The sequence below is a fragment of the Scomber japonicus genome, chromosome 1 (assembly GCF_027409825.1).
Source record: "Scomber japonicus isolate fScoJap1 chromosome 1, fScoJap1.pri, whole genome shotgun sequence".
NCBI classification, from domain to species: domain Eukaryota; kingdom Metazoa; phylum Chordata; class Actinopteri; order Scombriformes; family Scombridae; genus Scomber; species Scomber japonicus.
Window position 1 is genome coordinate 19797611 of NC_070578.1, and position 25106 is coordinate 19822716.

At 39.1% G+C, this 25106-nt stretch overlaps 3 protein-coding genes across 4 annotated transcripts; 2 read left to right on the top strand and 1 right to left on the bottom strand.

Annotated features, from left to right (window-relative positions):
* Positions 1–4218: 4218 nt before the first annotated feature.
* cmc2 (C-x(9)-C motif containing 2) lies at positions 4219–6234 on the bottom strand. Of its 2 annotated transcripts, XM_053319151.1 has the most exons (5): positions 5981–6234; positions 5633–5706; positions 5202–5272; positions 5037–5108; positions 4219–4917 (listed from the first exon to the last, which is right to left on the bottom strand). In XM_053319151.1, exons 2-5 carry the CDS (start codon positions 5667–5669, stop codon positions 4834–4836), a joined length of 264 nt encoding a protein of 87 aa, XP_053175126.1. In that variant the 5' UTR covers positions 5670–5706; positions 5981–6234; the 3' UTR covers positions 4219–4833. The 2 variants fall into 2 exon arrangements, with proteins under 2 accessions (XP_053175126.1, XP_053175134.1); XM_053319159.1 differs by lacking the exon at positions 5633–5706 and having other exon boundaries at positions 5202–5318.
* A 3439-nt stretch (positions 6235–9673) lies between these two features.
* On the top strand, positions 9674–13404 carry cenpn (centromere protein N). Its single transcript, XM_053320964.1, has 10 exons — positions 9674–9915; positions 10350–10395; positions 10497–10556; positions 11005–11078; positions 11202–11375; positions 11492–11593; positions 12197–12251; positions 12389–12498; positions 12653–12776; positions 13263–13404. Exons 1-10 carry the CDS (start codon positions 9745–9747, stop codon positions 13382–13384), a joined length of 1038 nt encoding a protein of 345 aa, XP_053176939.1. The 5' UTR covers positions 9674–9744; the 3' UTR covers positions 13385–13404.
* A 1778-nt stretch (positions 13405–15182) lies between these two features.
* On the top strand, positions 15183–23510 carry atmin (ATM interactor). The gene is made up of 4 exons (XM_053318091.1): positions 15183–15418; positions 18106–18231; positions 19494–19693; positions 19797–23510. The coding sequence occupies exons 1-4, from the start codon at positions 15188–15190 to the stop codon at positions 21580–21582; spliced, it is 2343 nt and encodes a 780-aa protein (XP_053174066.1). The 5' UTR covers positions 15183–15187; the 3' UTR covers positions 21583–23510.
* Positions 23511–25106: the final 1596 nt, after the last annotated feature.

Sequence of the window (25106 nt, forward strand, 5' to 3'; positions counted from 1 at the left end):
TTGTACACATGCAGTACAGAAGATAGAGATAATATAGACAATGCTGTTTTGTGTAACTAATTGCATGTAATATACTGTAAATATGAATGTGCTGCCTGTCACATTACCTTGGTATTTCAGGGTAGGTTTTGTACCAGCATTGTAAGTATTGCTAGAAATGTTGCAGTTTATTTTTCTATTTATTTGAGATAACTGTTTGGATGTGCAGTGCCATGTGGTTTTCTTTGCTCCAGAGGCACCCTGACTCTCTTTAGTTATACACCATATGTATATATAATTTCAAAACCAAAATGTGTAAACACTATTGTCACATGAATGTTTACCTTTCCAACTGACATTTTCAGATTAAGTTTTTTTTTTTTTTTGTTGCAAATTATCCAAGGCATGTCAGATCATTTAATATATTCTGTCATACGAAGGTTAATCGGTGTGAGCAGATGATCCATTAACAATTTTCTATCAGATTTATTTGAGGCCATTGCAGTTTCCATGAAATAATTCATGGTTTGATGAAGTATTTTCCAACATTTTCAACAAAAATGGCACATTTCCACTTATGCCCATGAAAAATACCACCTTTTGAAATTGCATCCACGTGCATCTGATCTTTCCCAAACTTGCCAGATATATAATTAGCTACACAACAGTGATTCAGTCACAAAATTAAAAAAAGGCCATGTTCTCACAGGTATTTTGGCAGGTTCATAGGTTCATTAGGTATAAATTGAAGCTGTCGGGACTTTTCCCTAAATTCACTTCTTACTAATGTTGTCTGTTTGGTATGACATTTGAAAAGGACCTGTGTAATGTGGCAACTGTAGAGAATCACTGAATGCAAATCACTTAGATCTGCTGAGCGTTAATCACATTGATCCGTTAAGACAAGGGTCTGTATCTATTTATTGATTTATTTATTTGAATTTGTATAATATTAGATTACTTTCAATGTGACACCAGAGATAGAAAAATGCATTTTATTACTGAATAGAAAACGTTTGTTTTCCGTTTTAGTCCAAATTCCCACCTCAACATGTTTGAAGTGTGTACATATTGAACTAAATCAGGCTTGTAACGCCTAGTCATATTTCCTCCATTATTTATTACAAATTACAACAATTTTGACAGGTTTGTGTGGGGTTTTTGTCTTGTATAACCACAGTACGTTTTTTCCCATGTACAGAATGTGTATTTCACCATTCATGTTTTTCTTCCCCATATTGTCTCAAAGCACACCTTAGGGTGCCTTACAATTTTACTATCTGTCAAAGATTGATCCATACATTGTGATGGATAGAGTGAGCTGCTTCAAATAAAGACACAGTACTTTCACACGGTGGTTTATGGTTTTTTTCACATCTCTCAGTATACTAACTAGTCTTCTGGTCTAGTCTTTCCTGTTAGCTACCTTAACCTTAGCCAGAACTCAGACCCTCAACACAACTTTCTGTCGTAAAGGGAAACAAATACATTTGAAAAAGAATTGAACAGATGTGAAAGGACTGAGCTTCAGATATGCTGTAACCACTGTGCAGTTGTTAAGACACAGGCATTTTCTTTTCCTGTTAAGTTGCTTCTCATATGTACACCATTTTTTTGTTGTTGTAGCCTTCTTTGAAAAGTTTAAGAAAAACACTTATCCCAATCCCAGTGGAAAGAATTGCATGCTGATAGTTGTATAGCCTATTAACACATTTGGCTATGATCCATTCTTGTTCCTCTGGGAATAATATATTGTTAATTCAAGCTCAAGGGTCATTTTGCTTATGATTTAGAGCTTCCAACTGCATCAGTCTTCTCTCAGCAAATAGAGCTGGCTCGGGTGTCATCACCTGACCTAAATGTGAACATTGGATCATGTGAGAAACACACCAAAAGTGCAAACAGGAGGGTCATACTCCTTAACCAAGAGCCTGACAGTCACCCTTTTGAAAACCACACATAATTCAATACCCATTTCATGATTATGCCAGCTTAAGTATGAGTGTGTGATGGAGCACTAGGCAAGATGACATGATTTATTATCAGTATCACATTTCTTTCAGTACTTGCCAGCTTTATACACTGCCTGGCCAAAAAAAAGGTCACACACTCTAGTTTTTCGTTTCACCAAACTTAAACGTTTGGTGAAATCAACTCGTAGAAAAACAACAGTAGAACTCAGGGCTATGTTTAATAGTGAAGAGCATTTCCACGCACACAATGCGATGGGAACTCAAGGGATTGTGACTGAACAGCTGTATAGTCTTAAGAAAACCACTAATCAGTGAGGCTAATAGGAAAAAAAGGCTTTAATTTTGGACTCTGGAGCAATGGAAGAAGGTCATGTGGTCTGATGAGTCCAGATTGACCCTGTTCCAGAGTGATGGGCGCATCAGGGTAAGAAGAGAGGCAGATGAAGTGATGCACCCATCATGCTTAGTGCCTACTGTACAAGCCTGTGGGGGCAGTGCTATGATCTGGGGTTGCTGCAGTTGATCAGGTCTAGGTTCAGCAACATTATGTGCCCAAAGAATGAGGTCAGCTGACTACCTGAATATACTGAATGACCAGGTTATTCCATCAAAGAATGAGGTCAGCTGACTACCTGAATATACTGAATGACCAGGTTATTCCATCAAAGAATGAGGTCAGCTGACTACCTGAATATACTGAATGACCAGGTTATTCCATCAATGGATTTTTTCTTCCCTGATGGCACAGGCATATTCCAAGATGACAATGCCAGGATTCACCAGGATCAAATTGTGAAAGAGTGGTTCAGGGAGCATGAGACATCATTTTCACACATGGATTGTTCACCAGAGTCCTCATTGAGAGTCTTTGGGATGTGCTGGAGAAGGCTTTGCGCATTGGTTCGACTCTCACTTCATCAATACAAGATCTTGGTGAAAAATGAATGCAACAGTGGACGGAAATAAATCCTGTGACATTGCAGCTTATTGAAACAATGCCACAGTGAATGCATGCTGTAATCAAAGCTAAAGGCGGTCCAACAAAATATTAAGAGTGTGACTTTTTTTTTTGGCCAGGCAGTGTAGAATTCCTAGCGATATAATTACCTAGACCCAGATAAGCAACATAAAATGGATGGATGGATGAATCTTTTTAAATTGATTTGCTCAGTTAAGTTATGAGATGATAAGGTGCCTTACTATTGTTGCTGGAAATAGTAACAGGTCTGATGGTGCTTACTTACTTAAACTTAACTAAAAGTTAGTGTTTGGACAGTGGACTGTGCAAGCAGGAGGCTGTTTAATCCTTTTTTGTGGAGTTTTAGAAGTAGAACAATAGAGAAAAAGACATTTTAAACGTTACTAACTACAGCAGGCTCAAAAATGATTTGTAACTCTTGAAACCTCTCTCCCACCCACCCACTACAACTTGTTAACATGTACTACATTTCACTCTAAGGTCAAACAATGACACCTGAGCCAGCTCATTTGATAAATGTGTTGCACTTGAAATCTTTGCATGTGGGCATTTGAGCTTAGATTCCCTTAATATCTTTACACTTTATGTACTATCTTTGCACTATGTACTATAAATATATCTATGCCCATAGAGGATGCAGTATGTGTTCATCCATGTGATTTACCTGGCAGTGGTAGGTTTAATCTAGCCTGGCTAACGCCAGACCCTACCACAAATGAGGTAGGGTCTGACGAGGAGCCGTTCATTTCCTCGTATTTGAGGCGGGGATCAACAAATGTTGATCAAATGCTTCTGTACACTACTGGACAAACTTACAGCCAATCATATCAATGATACATGATGACATATTCAGAGCCTGTAGGGAGCAGCGTGAACACTTCCTGTTTATGAAGGAAAAATCATTCAGTGCAAGTTTTTGTTCTATTTTGAAAGTAAACTTGCCTTCCAATGTATTTAGCACACAATCTACTGCTGCTTTGAACAGCTGCTGAACCTCCATGGCCGCCATGCTGGATGTAAACAGAGTCGCTCTATGGTCGTCATTGTCTGGAGTCTGCCTCCCTGTTCTGTGATTGGTTCCCTATCTCAGGTGAAGATTTTGTCAGGGTAGCCATGCTAACTTTCTGAGCGAAGTGGAATGTCGCTGAAAAGAGAGCATGGGTTTAACCAGGCTAGGTTTAAGCATCATGTGAACTTGTTTGGCAAGGGCTTAAATGTAACACACATTCATTTATATGCAAGTCGCAATGATGAGATATCGGAACAAGCATGAACAGATTCTTAAAATTATTAATTAGTAATCACACTTTATTTGAAAGAAATTAAACCTGTCACGAATCAATATGATTCCTGATTCAAATAAACTTTCAAACAACAATGGGTGAATGTCACACTGAGAGTAATCCAGCCTCTGGTCATTCTGTTTTAGGTCTTTTTCACACACATCTCTGAAATGGACTCTCATTGTTTTCATGAATAAACCAGGTACCAGCATATTCCTGAGGTGTCCTGCCAACTAACAACGGTCAGATGAAAGGGTTCTGCTACCAGCTTATCTCTTTGATGGAGCAGCAGCGTACTGCAAATTGAGGGGAAATAAATGATGATCCCTGACAGTAATTTTTAAGCCAAAGTACTAGATGCTGCAGTTTTTCTGTTAAAGTTCTGCTGCCAGAAAGTCAAGTGTCTGTCAATATTTCATATTGACAGACACTGTTAATTTACATTCTGTCTGTTACATCTGTCAGTGCTAATATAAGCCACACAAAATGACAGCTGGTACAACCCTTCCCCTCTTTTGACCCAAAAACAGTAAGAGAGACATGTTACACAGCACTGTGCTTGTTTCAGTGTCCCAAAACCAGAATACTTTAAACTGGCAAGGTTACAGTGAAATGTCTTTCAGATCTGCTCCTTGGGGCCTTCTTTCAGCCTCTTTTTCATCTCAAGCGCATGTTGCTTGCTCCGCTCCCGTTTTTCCAGTCTCTGTTGGATTGTGAGGAAACAAAGACAACATTGATTTTTAAAAAATACCAAAGGCCAGTGGTAGGAACACTTGTTGTGCCTTCTTCACAAAGTGCCAAAATTAACTGTCAAGTTCTCACCTCTTTTTTCAGGCACTGGCGCATTGCACGGTCCACATCATTACATGTACCAAAGAACTTCATGACATTATGCTGAGTGTGAGAAGAATAAACAAGATTTATATTGTTTTGTCTGTCTGTGCACATGAAGCACACAGCAACATGACATTTTAGAGAGTTACGTACCTCTGTGTGGCACTGCTTCAAACGAGTTATTAGCTCATTACACTCATCCGTGTGCAGGTGAGGCGACAGGTCAGGGTGCATGCTGAGTTAAGGGCTTACTGTAACACTGCAACAATACTGAAAAACCACAAACAAGAGGAGCACTGACTGAGCTGTGTGAACTTTAAGATATGCAACTTGGTAGCAACATGACTGCCTGACTAACAATGTAAAAGCCAAAGATAGTACATTGAAAGTGATATAAAAGCAGAGAAAAGCAGAATATCCTCATATCTGAAAATTTGGGACTGGTGGTCGTTTAGCCTTTTTGCTTGAAAAATGACTTCAGCAATCAATCAAACCACTCTTCACTTACTCTGTTAACTGCCTCAGCACTACTTTGCATACACTTTGTTTAACTAATGCAAAAGGACGTGTCTTCTAAAGGATACTACAGCCTCCCCATCCCTCTCCTTCCTGAACGGTCATTGTGATGATGAAGTGTGTTTTTCCAATGGACACTTACCTGCAGACAGAGAGAGGGGGAGTATACAACGCTGTGACAGATTAAGTCATCATTATAGCTTTGTAAAACCACCCTGAATCCTCTCAAACTATGTTAACAATACAGCCTTGACTGGAAGAGTCTGGGTGCATAAATAGACTGAGTGAATTGTTGTGATACTTGGCACTGCGTTGAGTTTGTACATAGGATTGAAATGTAACACTACATACTACTGATACTCAAAGTATTATATATAATATCTATTAGCACTGTGGGTAATTATGAGGACCCTTACCAGTTGAGAGTCTGTGTCATCTGAGAATGTTCCAGCAGACTTTGGTGAAATGTCACATTAGCTAACTGCTAGGCCTCAGCTAACCCTTTAAAACACTGTATATATCCAGAACTCGAGAGGGTTACGTCTTGTACAATAACGATGCAAGTGTCTATAATGCCTCTGTAATTTCTACTAAAGCTGTCTTATAATGACATACGAAACGTAACCTACAACATTAACAGCAAGGACAACTTGTGATGCATGCTGCCCGCTGTAAACACCTGAAGCTTTCGTAATTGTGTTATAACGGAGAAGTGAGTGACACATTTCAACAGCGAATTGGCGTCTTCTCTTTTCGTAGATCCACGAATGACATGCGTCCTTTTCACAAAAGGCGGGACTTTTTATGACGGAAGTGTAAGAAGGAACAAGAGGCTTCATAGTAAAGTACGTCCGGTTTGGTTTTTGCTTATGGACGTATTTAATATTTGGCCAGATGTTATTTTAAGAAGGTGATTATTTGTTAGCACGAAAGCACGCCTAAACGGTACAATTGTGATGTTAACATAATAAACTATAACTATATTATTATATTTTTAAATGAGAGATCATAGTGTGTAGTGTTTCCCTATTTCATCTCCTCTCCCTAGAACTGACATAGCAGATAAGGCTTATACAATAGTCATTGGCCACTTCATTAGTTACACCTGTAAAATGTAATTCAATCCAACACAACAGCTATGCTATAAATTCTACATTTATGAAGCTTATACATTTTCAGTTTTTTTAAAGAAGGTGATAATTCTACTTTATGTTTATTATTGAGGTCGTATGGGTGGTGGTGGTGTACTAGGGTGCATTATATTGAATGGTGTTCCTAATATTTTCTCCACTCATTAACATACATTTGGGGGCTGTGGGGGGGGGGGGGGGGCTATTAGGGTTAAGGTTAGCACCATTCATTATAATCCACCCCAGTTCGCCACAATAATCTCAGTAATAAACATAAAGTGGAAGTAGAATTAATATTTTATCATTTTATTAGTTTCTGACAATGTAAACAAAAACTGAAAGTGTATATACTTGAAAAAAGTAGTAATGATGTGGCAGGGGAGTGTATATATGTGTGTGTGTGTGTGTGTGTGTGTTTGTGTGTGCATGCGTGCGTGTGTGTATAAAAAAGGGAATAAAAGATAATATCTTCCGAAGAACTGAAGCACTGACTGTTAATCACCCTGAATTCAGATGTATATTTATCATTTGAGGGGATGAGAGAATTTATAGTGCATGGTGTTTCCTTTTCTCTTATCTCCTGTCATCTAAACTCCTTTGTCTGGAAGACAAATGGAAGATAAGAGAGAATAACAGTTAATACTTTTAAGTACTTTAAAAGCTCCCCAAAGATAGGATTAATGGTAACTCAGTGTATGTAAAGGCTATAGGCTACAATACAGTATAAAAAATGTCTCTTTGTTAATCCATCAGGTTTCTTCATCACAGCTACTCCCATGTTTTCACTTGGTGTTGACATTAACTACCACACCATAAGCAACATATTTTTAATTAGTAGATTTTTTATAAAGGCCCATCTTCCCTCAAAAGTTGATACATCTTGGCATTCCATGTTTCTCTCTTTCATGAACAGCCAAGTGTGTTTTCATTCTTTCCATGGCTGGTTGGTCCAGTAAACTGAGATGTTAAGCTTGATCTGAATTGGTGATGGCTCTGTTAAATAAAGGTGCATGTATTCCTGGTCCAAGATCTAATGTGCTTTTGCTGTTCAAGGCTATAGGTAGACTGATGTCTAGACACAATGGTCAGACAAATACATTCACACTTAGGCTATAGGCAATTCAGAGTCTCCAAATAATTTTGCGCGGAAAATTTTCAGTTAAAAAATCATAAACATACATTAGCTATGATGCACAACATTATCAGTGGCATTTCAAGTCCTGCCAGATTCACAGATCCACCCTCAGGGGTAAAAATGATTATTTTTGTACCCTGTCAGACACAAATGTGGTGATTCATATGCAGGATAACTTGTAAGGCTGTCCCTTCAGGCCATGCTGATCCAAAATTGACCTTTTGACCACATGCAAATGATAAAAGGGGCAGACCAAAAGCTGCAGCTGTGCAAATGTCATCAAAGCACCAAAGAGCCTGGAGCTCACAAATCATTAAATCACATTCTCAAGCGCTTCTTCCTCTGTGTCCTTCCTCTTCCTCTGTGCTGGAGATTTTGCACACCATGTTGACTTTTGACTGACTGATTGAATTGACAAAGGAATGACATCAGAATGTGGCCACCTGCACTGTAGTCGGTCACTCTCCAGCACTATTTTCTGACATGTAATTGACTTAACAATTAATTGATCAAAAAATATACGTAATAGGTAATAGCAGTACTGGGGGAAGTGAGATGTGGTTGGAGACAGGGACAGGACAAATAAATGAGATGGAGATAGTAGTTGTAAAAGCCTGCTGTAGTCCTGAGTGAAGTTTTGGGGAGATGGGTCAGTTAAGAAGCTGCAAGATATTTATCCTCTGACTGGTTTGATCATGTGCTTATACAATAAGGTTACAACAACCACCTACATTATTAACATATCATACACACATACAGATAATACAGAAATAAATAAATGAAGAAATGTAAAAATACATAAATAGGTAGAAAAAAATAGATTAGAAACAATGAACATTGACTTATCCATTAATGTAATTATGCATTATTTTTTATCTATATATTAATTCAGGCTTTAATATAGGCTATGTAGACTATTTCCCCTCATTTATTTATTGATTAAAATATCTAAGTATTTATTTTATTTAATTCAAGTATATATTAATGAATTAATGACTTAATGATCTTCCATAACTACAGTGCACTAGAGCACTTCAGTTTAAATGAGAAATTATCCAAATTTTAAAACATTTAAACAGACATTTTATACATCAATAAATGTAACTTTAATCTGTTACAGTTACTGAGAAAAAAATGTGTAATTAAATAACAGTTACTTATGAAAATGTTGATTATTATTATTTTACTTAAGAGGGTTTTTTCCCCCTAATTTTTTAAAATATTTAACACATTAATGAATGCATATATTGCTGTTTCTAATTCATTGAAAACAATATTTTTTATATTTTGTAAATAAATAATGATGTAGGGTTATTAACACACATGAGCTTACAGTAAATGGTATCACAGTATCAATTAAGGCCAAGCCAGACTTTTGACTTTTGAACTAATGAATACATTTTCAAAGGAGAGATAAATATTGCTTTATAAGAAATTATCTCTCTTATACGCCATATCAGTATCCATGGCGGAATGGGTACACTTACCCTTACAGTTGAAAACATTCATTAGAAAATTAAAAAACGAATCAAAACATATTCAAATGTAATGAGTTACATTACTTTGATTAAGTTATTGAAATACGAACATTACTTATTTTATTTTAAATAGGGTAAATATAATAATCTGTAACTTATCACATCACTGGTCATAGCCAGTAAACAGTCTATCCTGGCTGGTAGTATCATTTCAGTATCGTCAGCAGCAGTAGTAGGTGTAATGACACTCCACCACAGCAGAGGGCGCTAAAGGGAGCGCGTAAGATTGTAATAACTTCTGATTGGTTGATTCAGTTGAGGCGGTTTGTTTGGATTTTCCAGCTAGTACACCCCGAGCGGAGCTAACACCTTAATCACCGTTAACTAAAAACATACTTTCAGTACAAAAAATAGATATCGTTACTGTCTGAGGAACAATGGGCGACTCCATGAAACGTTTACTGCAGCGACTCATAAGACGGATACCGACTCAAATGCTAAAACTAACGCTGGAGAAGTGGGGCCGTTTGACGACGGCACAGCAGCAGTCCATGGATTTTACCCAACCAAAGTGGGTGTTAACGGAAAGGCTACTGGGCGTTTGTGAGGTACGCGGCGCTGCGTCCGAAATTTAAGTTGTTGTATTAAATACACGGGATGAAAACAGCTGGCAACCTGGTAGTTATATTAGCTATTCTTTGTCAATGAGGGTAAACGTTGGGGGCCCTCTTATATGATGAAATATTGTCAAATTCCTCATAAGACGCTAGCTGCTCTGCTAATTAATATTTCCCCCCACATCAAAAGCAACTTGAAGAAACGTGAATACTTGTTGTTGGCTTCATTTAATTTACATAATGTAAGACAAACAGGAGCATACACGCACACACACACACACACACACATACACACTCAACATTTAATGTAACAACTACATGTTTTTCTTTTAACCGTAACACCGTGAAAACACACAACCGCTTAGTTTACACTAATTGTTACTTAATTTGAAATCAACGTAATTCGGATTTATTTTTCTTTACAGGAAAACGAGTGGACAGTTAAGCACATCACAGAACTTGAGATGATATGTAAGTCAAGTGAAACTGTGAGTGCAACCTTGTTAGATTATTGTATCATGCCATCAATCCAGTAATGCCTCCTGTGTCGCTTTGGTTTAATTGTCTCTCAGACGTAATGGGCAATCCAAACCAGGGGATGTGGAATGCCTTCCAGCTCATCGACCCAGAAGGTATGTTAAACGAATGATTTGTGTCTGCTTTCACGAGTCTGCAGTTTTTATTTTTAATCAAACTACAGCTGTGGTGGGATGACTGCTGAAAGTCTACTTATTAGTCAAATAACCTGGTGGAGTCTGGATCATCATGGCAAATTATTATACTATAAAAGTAGCACAACTACTCAGACATGTTCCATCAGAACAAGAATGGTATACCATGAGTCACATCGTAATGACATCTTGACATTTTTTACGTATTGTATGGCTGTGTCACATCTGTTTGTTCTAGGGAATTTAAAACAATATTATTCTTAAATTTAGTTGAATATTCAAACCCATGTTGTCATTGAATTCGGTGTATCTTGTTCATATTTTCAAACATTTGCTCTGCAGTGTGGATGTAACAGATTATAATCTGTGTCACTTTTGATTCATTCTTATTAATTTCTCTGTATTCCAGATGATTTTCAATCTGTGGAGTTGATGAAGTTCAAGGAACAATTTAAATCTCACCTTGGTGAACTCGTAAAAAACGTAAGCCAGATATTCCTCCTCACATAAAATATGAAATCCTAGTGCTTATATTGAAATACATTTTCTGGGCTTCACTGTGTTTACAATTAAATGTTAAAAGACTGCTTTGACATTGCATTCAAGGTGTCTGTCAAAATGAAGAAGCACACAGATGAAGCTGTATGGATTCGGATTGCGTGGGGAGACAGCTTCTCTCGGCCCAACCACCTGAAACCTACATATGTTGTTCACCAGCTTCAAACTCCGTATGTTTATGTGACCGGCCTGGCTTTGAAGCAAAAGCCCCTGTTATCCCAGGTGACCAACAGGTTTTCATTTAATCCTTGACATTGCTTGCACTGTTGTACATGTTGCATGTACCTCTTTTTCCCCCCTACCTTTCTATCATCTCAACAGTGTGCTGTTCTTTTCAGGCCTTGATTCTGGCCACCAGATATCAAGCTCTTAAGGATGCTAACCTCAGTGGACGGAATCTCACTGCCATTAGGGACCTGCTGATGAGGCAATATCAACAGGTGAGACTGACAAAAGAACAAGACTGTGTTCTTACTTTTTCAAGTTCTCTCTGTCTAACACAAGCCATACAAAGCTTTGTGTGCTTGTTCCCCAATTGCATTAGACATTGCTGCTAAGTATTAGAACAAATGGTTTAAAGTTGTCTCCCATTTAACTTTGTAATCCTGTGCAGTGCTGGATAGTTTCTTATTCTGGGGGGAAAAAAATCTTGCTTTTCTATGTTTTTGTATAATAGCATAATGAAAGGTATTGACCTGATTTGATAGAAGTTAGTGTCCTCCCTTATGGATGTAAGTCATGAAAGGAGAACTCTGTTATAGATATTACTTCGATATTGTAGATAGATATTCTAAATGCCAACTACCTCCTGGTTCAAGTTTGAGTCTTTTTACTTTTCACAACAAAACAAAAATATTTTTGATCACACAAAGTCACAGTTCATGTAGCACAGTGTACTAATTCTAACCCTTGATAAATGTGTTGCTATGAAATGCCTGTGGAAGATAGTCATGATTGCAAAAAGAAAGACCTAATGTAAATTGTGAATTTTGCTTTGCATGCATTTTGGCTTAAAGTCTCCTGTACACTTCTATTGTGTTTAGATGTTTCCCACAAAGTATCCCAGCCCTCTTGCAGAAAAAAATGAAACGGTCTCAAGTATGTCTTTCTTATTTAATAATTTGATGTTAATACATTTACTTCAATATGTTTGTATTATGTCACACATTAATATTGTTTGATTAGCTTAATTCTTAATTGTGATTTTATTTATTTGTTTTTATTTGTGTTTACAGACACACACATAGAAAGAGAACAAGCAGTGTCTGCAGCTAACAGGTGTCAGATGGCTTGTGAGGCCTTTGGTGATGGGATGCTACCTCAACTACAGTCTGTAGTTTACAAGGTACCCTGAGGCATGCTTTAAAAATACTGAGCTTGTTGAGAAGAAGTTGAATATCATAACTTTCTCTCTCATTATATCAGTGCAAAAATACAAAAGTTTAGTATCACAATGTTCTCTGATCATCTGAATTATGTTTTTGTCAATATTTCCTCAGCTGGAGACAAAATTCAGAGACCACACCAATAAGACCATGTCAGAGCGGGAGGAGCCCTTCAGATGTGTTGTCAAATTTGCAAGCAACAATCTCCTGGAGTCACTCAGACACTGTGCATCGTCAGGTACCAAGAAATAATTTGTCTTAGGAAGGAAATTGTATATATGTACATGTAAAATATTGTTTAATGTAAATCAAAACAATTTGGAATATTTCATACTATTGGCAACTCCATAAATACCCACAAGAGGGCGCACACACGCTGTGGAAGAAGAATCCACACTGCAAAGCTCTCACAATATTATTGCATTCTGATTCACCCCTCTGTCCCTGAACCTGCCTTCATACTTTTAAAAAAATCCTCAGAATATTTAGATTTAGTTAGATTCACCAGTGCCGGTTTAAACAATGATGGTAATAGTGAAAGCAACAAGGCATGAATTGGGTTACCAGTTAAGACAAGCGGTACAACTCAGTTCCCATAATTGTCTCTACATTTTCTGGCATCTTTTTCTCCCTCCAACACACAAATATTAAAAGGTCAATTGTCAATTTTTCTTTATTATAGCATTCAGTTCAACCCATTTAATGCAATTTTATATTTTTGCAGGTATTGCCTCCACCCCTGTTACACCCCTGCTCTCATCTATTCCCCTAAAAGGAAAGAATTATTTTGTCATCACAGACAACGGACCTGGACCCTCTTCACAAAAGCGCCAACCACAAAGCTAATGTGTGACAGAATATTAAATTAAAAGACTCACAATGTGGCCTGTTCTCACTTCTACCATATCCATTAATGGTTTGCTTTTACCAGTCTGTCACTGATCATCTTGTTAAATCTTGTGAAGATTTCTGGCTCTCTGGACTTGATTATAATCTAATGCTCTCTTCTGTCTTTATGTGCTTCCGGATAAAAACATAATTGTCATTTTTGTTGGTGGTCAAGTAGTACAATGTTACTTTCATTAAATGTTATCTATGTCCAAACTGAATATTAAAGAAGGATTTTTAATATTCTTGAAGTATTTTTCATTAGGTACCACGTTACATGAAGGTGTTGCGGAGGATAGACTGGTGAAAGATCCTTTACAGTCCTTGTTTTAAAGTTTTAAAGTTCATTTAAACTCTTTTGTGTGCATGAACCATTAAAAGGATGGGTTCACATTTTTTCAAATCTCTTAAAACAATACTCACATTCCCATATATAAACTGGAAGTTATTGGTCACGGTTATTGTTTCTCCTGTCCATACTGGCAATGACAAGATCCCTTCCTAACACTAGATGGAGCAAATAATGTCAAAGTTTAACCAATATGACCATGTGGTTGCTGCAGGCTGAGTTAGCCAAATGACATCTTCCAAATTTAGTCTCTGGTTTAAAATCCCACCCACCCACCCACTACACCTCATTTTATAGGATATCCCATAGAGCTGTTAGACCTTTTTTTTTTTTGACAAACTAAGATATGTATTAAGTGGGACATTTTAACACTTTCTTAATTAGTTGCAGCTCTTCTGTAGTTCTATTATGTAGAGGCAGACATACGATGCCTACAGACAGGTGACAAACTTACATAAAGTGTCTTAGAAAGGTGTTGGTCCACATCATTTCACCAGAGCAGTTTCAATGTACCTTGGCATTGATTCTACAAGTCTCTGACCTCTAATGGAGGGATGGACACTATTCTTCTAAAAGATTTTCCCTCATTTGGTGTTTTGGCAATGGTGGTGGAGAGTGCTAACATGTCTGTCCAAAATCTCCCATAGGTGTTCATTTGGTTTGAGATCTGGTGACTGCAAAGGCCATAGTATATGGTTCACATCATTTTCATATTCATCACCATTCAGTGACCCCCTGTGCCCTATGGTTGAAGACACTCATCCCGGAAGAGACCACTCCCATCAGGACAGACATGTTTCATCATAGGATAAAGGTGATCACTCAGAACAACTTTGTATTGATTTGCAATAGGAATTCAGACCTGTACCAGTTTTTCCTTTAATTTGTCACCCATCTATATAGTTCTGTTAAACGATAATACTGGCACAGCCAATATTTTGGTCGGGTTATATTAATATCACCTATGTTCCTCCATTATGGCTAGGCTATAGGATTGTTAAATTGGATAGCGTTTGTAAATCTTGGCATTTCCTACCACAGAAGTCTGTACAAAGAATACCTCAAAGGCTTTTTGTGGGATTTTTGAGGTTGTTTATAAGTACTCTCCAGCTTAAAACATAGACTGTGTGTAATGAGTCATTTTAAACCCCATCACTACACAGACATCGATGCTTAGATAAAAGAAAATAAGGCTGATAATGGACTTTAATTTGGAAAACGGAAGTCTCTTACACCGGACGTGACGCAATGTCCAGCTCGTCCCAGACGTTCTCTCAGCGGAGAGAAGCAGCTACGCAGCCTTTCAGGCAAAGCTGAGGGACGTAATGACACATCTCATTCAATGCTGCTACTGGGTTCTTTCAGTGTATGGGTTCTCTGCCAAACATTGAGCGGACTGTCAACACAGAAACATGGCTGCCTCTGCGACGGCCAAGGCGAATAACAGAGATAACACATCGACTGACAGTCTGAAATGTCACGAAGAGCCTCTGTCGCAGAATCGGGAAATAATAAAGCCCACCATAACGGAGCTGACCAAAGAAGTGAGGACAAACATCCTCTGCACCGTGGAGGGATGTGGCAAGATTCTCCCCAACACACCTGCATTGAACATGCATCTTGTCAAGTCGCACAGAGTGAAGGTAAACGCCGAGAACACCTGACAACACTCCTGTGGTTCAGAGTTTGCATGTAACTGTGATGCTAACTTAGCTAACTCAGTGAAAACATTGTCACCAAACTGGGCGAAAAAACGCAAGTCATCCACAATAACTTCGCACTGTAGCTAACATGTAGTGATGCTTAGCAAATGACACGACGTCGTAGTTAACGTTAAGTGAAAGTTAACTGTGTGAATGAAGCTTTACCTGTAACATTATCTCAGAGCTTACTCACTAGCAAGCTAGCTACATTGTAACTAGCCACTCATATGATCAATTAATGATTTGGTTCACATGCGGTGATGACTGTTGCCAGCTGTGTTGGTCGATACAGTTGCAGCCCCTCTGTTATAGATGTCGACTAGCTGACCGTTAATAGTAAAGGGCAGGAGCTTCGTTCTGCTTTTGAAGTGAGATCTGTGAGAAGAGAAATCTGCTCATCATTGTGTTGTATAGTATTTTTCAAGAAACATCTCCTGGATGCGCTGGGACGCAGCATCAGTGTTGTAACCTGGGGTCAACAGGTGTTTCGGGTCTCACAACATACACCCTCGCCCAGGTGACCCGGCCGGGGTTGATCAAGCCCCAACCTGCGTCCCAGCAGCGACCCATGGATAAGCCCTCTTTATCCAAAGCCACCTTGTGTTGGATGTTGTGTTGTACAGTATAAGGTTCTCTGCACTATTGATTTTCTGTCTATACAGCCTACCACCATTACTTAATAGTCAGTAAAGTGGAAGGAGTCAAAGCATTTGGACAAAGGTCTACCTCTGAATGTGGTTTTTATGTCCTCACTGGACTTTTTCTGTCTTTCCCCCATGAATAAAATTCTTTGCTTGGGAAGGCTGCCTTTTGTGCCGCAATAGACTAAAACTCTTTGTTTAAAATAGGTGAATGTGAGAATTTGAATGAGGTCTTAGAAGTGTGGCACAGCCAGAGGGTTGCTTAATTGGCTGATCGGGGGTTCTACTACATTTGTGGTTCCCTTAAAGAACATATTAAAAATGTTCAAGTTTGTCTTAAAACAACAGTCACATCACATGCCCACATGAACACCGAAAGAGGTTTCCTTGATGTAATCATTATTGCTGTTCCTACTGGCTATTTGTGCAAATATCTCTTCACTAGTCTGAATTAGTCAGATCAAGCAGATATCTGCCACATTTGGGGGCTTTTCACACTGCATATTCTGGGATAACTTTTCTCCTTTACACACACTTAGTTAACCCAGGGTTGACCTAAGCTCAGGACCATTGGATTCACACTGCACTTCTGCTCGCCCTCAGCCCTAGGTTAAATGCCTGTTGGAACATGCAACTAATATTTACTTTACCTCTGTTTCACACTGGCACCTTTTAGCCCCATGTTTAGTTGTTTTTCAGGAGATAACGCCGCAGACTGCTCTGCGGCAGGGCCAGCAAGCCCTAGGCAAAAAGTTGCCATTAGTCGACTTTGGGTTGTGCCAGTGTGAAAGGGTTCTGGGGCTAAGAGCTCCCTTAATCTGGGGCTAATCACAGATTGTGCCTGTAACAAGTGTAAAGAGAGACAAAAAAGCAAGCAGCATGGCATCAGTGACAGCAGAAAAGCTGAGATTGAGCTTTTATTTTTAGTTCAGTGTTATGTTAAAGTTCTGCCAGCAGCAGTTTGTCATCATGTCTCATTGACGTGATGACAAAGCGCTCTGTATGCCCTCTGCATTATTCATGAAGTCCGACTGCAAGAATGAGGCATGATGCATGTGGGACATTATATCTGTTTATGTAACATCCACTTGGATGCTGCCTTGGCTCCACTGCTTCATTGCACAACAGTAATATATTTGCTGATCAGTCATTCTTCATGTCTCTTACTGATGGATTTTGTTTGAAGTGGTACATTCAGCATAGTTTAGACTACTTTAATAATACTACTGTTATTTTTTGGCTTAATCATTAACAGAAAGGAGGGATTAGACTTTTGTTGGCTCATCATTGTATTCGGTAATCTCCTATAAAAGGGAATTTAACCTCTTTTATGGGCACTTGTGTACAGAACAAGCCCTATGACAGTGAATCTGACTTGCTCCCTCTTTTGGGCTTATAGCCAGCCAATATCAAATGACACATAATGTCGATTTGTCATGATGTATGTTATGATGTAGCTGAAGCTGACTGCAAGGTCTTTAATTGTTCGCAAAATATGTTGGTTTATGCTAACGGCATATGATAAACCAGCCATTCTGCTCCCTGCAGTGCCGTGCAGCAGATGGAGGTGACCTTGACCACTAAAAGGCTGCTGGAGCATGATGGCTTTGTCTGTTTTCACTATGCAACGCACATTCAGTGTAGATGTTGTCTTCTGTTAATAGGTGTCATGATTCATCATCATTCATAAGAAATTTTAATAATACAATGTGCTGACAGCTGCTTTAACAAGACTACCAAGGGACTGTGATAGGAATGACTGCCAAGCCCATTATTTCCCATTTCAACCAGTAAAGCAGAGCCTGCTTTACTGGTTGATTAACAGTAATAACTTGACACTTTGCTTGATCTTGTACAATATCTTTAAATCACTGCATTCTCTAACCCTGCAAGCTACTCTGTATAAGGGGTATGAGTTAAACATCTAAAAGGCAAATATATCTCTGCTTTGTCCTCTGTCTGTCTTTCTGTCACTGTCACCCTCAGGATGGTATTGTGAATCCCACAATCAGAAAGGACATGAAGGGCTCCCAGAAGCTTTACTGTTGCCCCATTGAGGGTTGTCCCAGGGGGCCTAACAGACCCTTCTCTCAGTTCTCACTGGTTAAACAAGTAAGTCTTTCCTTCAGTGAACTGTAATTCTATCCATGTGATCAGTAGGGTAAAATTTTGAGGTCTCAATCCTGTGGAAGGGCCCCCAATTTATTACTCAGCACCACATATGTTACAAAACCCATTTTACAGGAATGATGTAATAGTGTATATTATACCAAATAGAATAATACTGCCACATGTTAATACTAACTGTTTGCATGTAGAGATTAGATAGAGATCCATTACTGACAAATATAGTTGGATCAGGTATCTGTGACAATCGGTGGATCAGGTATCGGATACCAGTATTACATAACAATGTACATACATACATGTACACATGTACATAACAATTCAGTAAATGTATATCTATGTACTTATTTGTTACATTTAGTTTTGCAAAGTAAGGGAAGCAATGTTTAAATCAAGCCTGATTTTGTCTTATTAACCTACTTGAACTTTATATTAGATATATAACCCTTCCCTTAGAGCTGAGACCCTTTGTTACTAGAAACAATTAAACCAACTTCAGAGACTTTGAATGCAAAGTAATGGAAAACTCTTAACACATTGATCAAAAGTGTAATATACTGAGTGATGTAGTTGTTTTAGGATAAATTCACAATCAAGTCAGTCTTAAAACAATAGTAAATTGTCCATATGACGATTGAAAAAGGTTTTGCTTGCTGTGACAGTTCCTCCTACTAATACTGGCCATTAAAAGATCTCTTTCAAATGCATTTTCAATGTAAGTGATAGGTGACAAAATCCACAGTCCTCATTTTATTAAAAAATGTCCTTGTTTTTCTTAAGGTTATTGCAGTGGCCAGACGTAGTTAAAATCAAGGGGATATTTTTAATATTTTTTTTCTTTTTAGTATAAAATTCCCTCTTTTTGTTTCCCCAAACAGAGTTTCCCAGTTGTGCTGTAGTGGAAGGATAGTGTAGGACAGTTTGTTTTTGATATTAATATTTTGATTCCTGAGAATAAGATAGACATGCAAATCTATGAACCTATCCTTTTAAGTTTTTTTTAAAATGTTACTTTTTCCGTATGGGTCAAATCCTTTTCAAATGAAGGCTGAACAAAGGCTGAATGAACGATACTTTACATTTAACATTGTTTTATTGTAATAATACAGTGGAATGTATGTAATTGGTTTTGAATTGCTGACTCGTTGCTTTTTTGTGTACTCTATGAAGTTATTCTTTTTTATTGGTGTCAGTTAGTTAAACACATTTAAAGCTGTCATAAACATCATTTTCTTTGCTCTTTTTAGCACTTTATGAAGATGCATGCAGAAAAGAAACACAAGTGCTCAAAGTGCAACAATGGCTACAGCACAGAGTGGGACCTAAAGAGGCACATAGAGGACTGTGGGAGGACCTACCAATGTACATGTGGCTGCCCCTATGCCAGCAGGGCTGCACTACTCTCACATATCTACAGGACAGGACATGAGATTCCTACAGAACACAGGCATGTATAAGCATTACCTAAATAGGTCTTTATTAAACTTTGCATTTGGTTGGTGTGTCAGCCTAATTTTGGCTTTTATTCTCTATCCGTTGCTTTATTTCAGAATTCCACCAGTAAAAAAGCGGAAGATGGAGAAATTGTTGAGTGGCTCTGAGAAGGTGAAGACCAGTGAGTCAACCTGCCAGATCATGCCTGCTACTAAAGAGTTGTCAGAGGGCTATCTCTCTTCTGACACTACTGTTCATATCACTGAATCTGTCAATCAGAACTACAACCCCCGTAAAAGCCTGCAGAAGCTGCTTCTACCCAAACCCAGGATGGCTCTGGTCAGTGTTCCAGTGATGCAGGTGGCCCACCTGCCTGTCCTCCTTCCATCCACAGAAAGTGGGGCTCTGAGGTCTGTAGTGCTGGCAGTAGACAGCCAAGGCTCTGTCAGCACCCTTCATCTCCTGCCACAAACCACGGGAGCTGTGGTTCCCCAACTTGATGCTAAGAGTTTGGGTTTCAAAGACAGCATGCCTACTTCTCGCTCTAGCCTGGGACCCATCAGCACAGGGGTGCAGGTCAGTATCGATGCTGCAGGCACAGAGGACTCTGCTAGCAGCCTGGGAGCACAGCGAGGAAGGAGCACCTCCACCAACATACAGACAGACAAATCGTACTTGTCAAAAATGCCTACAGGGGTGGGGGTCGGGGAGGGGATAGGCTTATGTTCTGTGGGTGAGCCAGCAGTGTCGTCCTGCTCCCAAACAGACATCAGTGTGAGTGCCCAAGTCCTCCTGCCAGTCAGTGTTGAAACCCAGACGTTCTCATCCCGAGCCAAAGCCACATCCACTATTGGAGCTCAGACAGAAAGCCAGTGCCTGAATCAAATTATCTGCTCCTCCTCATCTGCGCCCCCATATAGAACCAGGCAGACCCAGACCTGCTTCACCCTGCCACAATCAGAAGAGAAGGCTCAGGACCAGGATATCATGTGTTCTGACATATTTGGCAGTGACTCCCTGAGTGTCTCCACCCAAACAGCTGTGGACATAGATGACCCTCTCACTGCTGGAGGAAGCAGTATATACGAGGACTCCAAGTCAGCAGCGGGCATGTGTTTTGGGGTGCAGACTGATGAGCTCAATTCAAACAACATGGCAGACAACCAGACCCAAACTATGTCCTTGCTAAATGACCTAGAAAACATTCTGTCTGACAGCATGTCAGGCCACCAGGTGCTCACAGAGGCGTCTGCAGGATGTGGGTCAGGTCTGGGCTCTGTTCAGGAGCAACACAGTGGAATTGACTTTGACTTCGAAGAATTCCTAAACGCTGTGCACATCCAGACACAGACAGAGGAGAGCGAGCTGGGAGGGCTGGGTGGTGACACCCCGCTGGAGTCTCTAGACATCCAGACCCAGACAGATTTCCTCCTGATGGATGAACTGGACCAAAGCGAGGGACCAAGTCGAACCCAAGCCAGTGACTTGGAGCTATTTGATACTCAAACTCAGACTGACCTCAATTTCCTGCTGAACGCCGGCAGCCACATGCCCCTGAGCAGCATCCTGCGTCATTCAAGCTTTTCTATGAGCACTGAGTCCTCAGACACAGAAACACAGACAGATCTCCCTTCATTTGCCCCAAGCCTCTCTGCTCAGACACCTGTCAGTCAGGGTGAGCACGCAAGGCTGTTGAACAGCACAGAGACACAGACCGTGACCAGCCAGGTGGAAGGCCTTGGACACCTCTTCTTGACGAGCAATGAAACACAAACAGTCATGGATGATTTCTTGTCAGCAGACCTTGCGTGGAACATGGAGTCCCACTTCAGCTCCGTGGAAACTCAGACGTGTGAGGAGCTTTGTGTTCTGTTTCAGCACCCTGAGAAACCCAACAGCTGAAGCACTCTTAATGACGCTGCTCAAGCTCCTGCAGTACAGGTTTCCCACGTCTGCCTCTTCCTCAAAGAGGAAGCAGTCTACGCTGTCCTCCAGCGGCACCACAGTCTTAGAAGTCAGAGGTTTGTCAGAAGAAAAATGTCTTTGAACATTCCCCTGGGGGAATCATGTCCAGAGCATTTCCAGGTATATATCCTGATGGCTCTGCGCACTTTATTAGCTCATTGGGCATGATTTATCAGCTCCTTTGACAGTTTACATATTTATTTGCACATAAAGTAACGTATGTGTCTTGTCTGAAATGCCAGTTTTACTTCTTTATATTTCAGTGTAATAACCACTGAGACACACACTTCTACATACTAGCAGGTTAAAAATGATTGGACATTTGGTCAATGTTAGCTCTGAAGTTAAAAAGGATGACATCTTTAGCTTTGCGTAGCTTTTAAGAAAAGGTTTCAGATATGCGTATACAGCATGAAAACAATACCATCTCAGCTGTGCAGTAAACAATATTGTGCATTGAGTTTACATATGTGTTTGAAATGTGCATGAAAGCCTTTACTAGGTCAGCAGCACAAAAACAAAATATAAATTCTCAGCTTGTGCATCTGACGGCTTCTGCATTGATGTTGCTTTGTCAGTAGCGAAACTATAAACCCTTAACACAGCCTACCCAAAACCTGACCAGTGAGAATCTATCAGCTTTATGTTTTCCAGAAGAAAAACCCTTTAACAGTGAACAAGGAATTTCTCACAGCAGTTAAAAAGTATCCATGTGGCACAAGTAAAAATGAAATGTCTAAGTCTTGTCTGTCGTTGCACATCTTTATTTGAAATGTGATTGTGAAGTATGATGTTGTGTATTCATTTTCCCGGGCCTGTATGGCAAAGCAGTTAGGTGGAGTCAGTAAACAGGCTAGGCTAGGCTGTCACTGTCTGACTTATTCATTAGCTGGGTGTAAGTGTATACAGTAGCAGCACACTGTGCTGAAATGATCCAGTAATGTTGCTGTACAGAAACACAGTGGATTAGTGCTAGGATTAGTTACTGTCTTGGCAGAGAGTTGTTGTATTTATTTATTACGTGATTTTGACTGAAAGGATTCCTGTTGAATATCTTCTGTCACAATCTTCAAAGTTTCCAAGCTTAACAATTCAGACACAGTGGTTTTATTTTCTTTGAATTATGTCTTCTACAAGTGACTAAACTTTTTTTAATGTTTCGATTGTGTTTTTCTTTTTACTGTTACACTGATTTACCTCATTAAGCACAGGCACCCCATGTAGACTGTGTCCTACTAGGGAGCATAGAGCTATAAGCCTTGATTATTTGTTGATTTTTGTTACGTTGGTGCCTTAACCCAAGTATTAACTTTTTTTCTGTTACAGACAATTTGCTGCTTTAAAGTAATTAGAATTATACTAGAATATGTTTTGGAGAATGAACAAACACTAAAACATTGTCGGAATCCTTTGGTCTTTGCATGATTCTTTATTGGTATTTTCATCATGGTTGCATGAATTATTGGAATGCCCCTATTATATCCCTTCACAGTGTCTATGAAGAAATTTATGATCTGTCATATGAAAAGAATGCTATGCAGCATTTTATGAAAGATAATTAGTTTGACACTGTGGAAGTATAACATGCTCTATTTTGCACCACATCCAAACATTTCCACAATCATTTTCCTGTGTTAATATGGTTTGTGACACTCATATTCAATTTCAGCATTTATTGTATTGAGACTAGACCTTCTAGTTTGTTCTTCTTTAATCCGGATACTACTCTACAGGCGTAGAAGCCTTCTGTTACAGTGCTTTATTTTCTCTCTGTAGGGAATGCATGCAAACATTTTCCCAGCACAAAATATTTGTTTTAATAGAATTTAAGTTTATGTTGCCTAAATGCGTAGTCAATGGTTGCCTTGATTAATTGTTGAAGCTACAACAGATGTTCTTAATAAACTGTTGGAACAATACATGGTGTTCTTTGTTACTTTGTCACAGAAAAAATACAACACAAGAGTTTGCACACCTAATTATATCAGATCGATTTTAACTCAGGGAAGAAAATGCATTGCACACTGATGAAGGTATAAGTGACAAGTCTGCATTTTATTCGCCTTGTGCTGCATATAGAAACTGAGAACTTGTTGGACACTTAATATAGAACAATATAAAACTGTATAATATTGTGTCTTTCATCTTTTCACTTCAATGCAGTGACATCTTACTAAGAATTGACATGTTGAATCTTGGCCTGTGCTAAATATAGCAGCTCTTGACAAATCATCAACCTTTTTATTTTACATGCACATTCAGGTAAGACAAAACAAAACTGCCACTAAGCAGCTTTTCTTTTTTTTTCTTTTTTTTTTAACTCAACAGCATATAAATAACTCAGAGAGGTAGGTAGGTAGGTATGATACAGCAAAGTAACAAGGTCATCCCAGTTTTAAATAATATTCCACTAATTGGCTGACCTTTGAACACCAACATGACAAACAATAGAGTTTTGCAACATAACCCTTTTGTGCATAATTCACAGACCTTATCCACAACAGCCAGAAAGCACTTACTGATAAAAACAGACTTTTTTTTATATACCCTTAAACTTGACAGCACATACTGTGGTTTGGCAGCAGTCTATATAATCACGTAGTCACAAGCTACAGTGTAATACTGAATTTCTCACAGAGCTGTTGCTTGTGGTTGAAGAAGAAAGTACGAGGCAGGCACACCGCCATGATTCTTATGAGGTAGCTGCACTGTTGCTAGGTAACCAGAACAGCTTAGAAAGCACTTGTGGGAATTAGTCAGAGCAAAACAGACCCTAATGAAGTGTAGATCTTAACATTTCACTGTTCTCTTCCCTTGACTATTATGTTTAATGTGGTGTCATACTTAACTTAACTATTATGATGGAAAAATTGCATGATGCAGTGGGACTGAGGCATACGTGATACAAATTAGGATAAATTGGTTGTTTTTACCAAGTTAAAACAGAGTTTAAACTAATTGCATTATTGAAAATCATCATCAGTCATTTTAAACATTTATTTCACAGCCCTAACACAGATTAACAGCATGCACAGGAGCAAGAGTCACATCAGTCCTCCTTAAGAAAACAAGCAATTTGGTTGTATATGGGCCTGTGCACCTGCTGCAGTGCTAGAATGAAGGGCCTGTGTGAGACTCCTGCCCACTGAGTAGCTATTGTGGTGCACTGTGTCAGGTTTTGAAGACACAGGCACTTGATACCTCTTAGGGATAGAAACACTTCCAGCAGACAAGAAGTAGTGGTTATGCTGACATGTCCGGTGCTTGGAGGTCAGGCTTGCAGTGTAATTGGGCAGCTCTGGGTTAGAGTCCACTCTTGATCCTCTTGTGCCACTCTTCTTATCAAACATGTAACAGTTCTCCTCTAAGGTTTCTCCCTCAGGGGCCTTCTTGCCACTGCAGAGCTGGCCACTGACCCTCTGTGGATTCAGGTGTGTTGCTATGATTGGAGGTAAAAATGT

What these genes read in the sequence shown, in the direction of transcription:
- cmc2 (XM_053319151.1), bottom strand. Translation starts at nt 5,669, where the DNA reads ATGACCGTTCAGGAAGGAGAGGGATGGGGAGGCTGTA. An exon ending in AGAGGGATGGGGAGGCTGTA is followed by an intron (nt 5,273 to 5,632) that starts GTATCCTTTAGA and finishes GCATGCACCCTG; the next exon opens with ACCTGTCGCCTCACCTGCAC. An exon ending in TGAAGCAGTGCCACACAGAG is followed by an intron (nt 5,109 to 5,201) that starts GTACGTAACTCT and finishes TCTCACACTCAG; the next exon opens with CATAATGTCATGAAGTTCTT.
- cenpn (XM_053320964.1), top strand. Translation starts at nt 9,745, where the DNA reads ATGGGCGACTCCATGAAACGTTTACTGCAGCGACTCATAAGACGGATA. An exon ending in CACAGAACTTGAGATGATAT is followed by an intron (nt 10,396 to 10,496) that starts GTAAGTCAAGTG and finishes ATTGTCTCTCAG; the next exon opens with ACGTAATGGGCAATCCAAAC. An exon ending in TACAGTCTGTAGTTTACAAG is followed by an intron (nt 12,499 to 12,652) that starts GTACCCTGAGGC and finishes ATATTTCCTCAG; the next exon opens with CTGGAGACAAAATTCAGAGA.
- atmin (XM_053318091.1), top strand. Translation starts at nt 15,188, where the DNA reads ATGGCTGCCTCTGCGACGGCCAAGGCGAATAACAGAGATAACACATCG. An exon ending in TCAAGTCGCACAGAGTGAAG is followed by an intron (nt 15,419 to 18,105) that starts GTAAACGCCGAG and finishes TGTCACCCTCAG; the next exon opens with GATGGTATTGTGAATCCCAC. An exon ending in AGTTCTCACTGGTTAAACAA is followed by an intron (nt 18,232 to 19,493) that starts GTAAGTCTTTCC and finishes TGCTCTTTTTAG; the next exon opens with CACTTTATGAAGATGCATGC.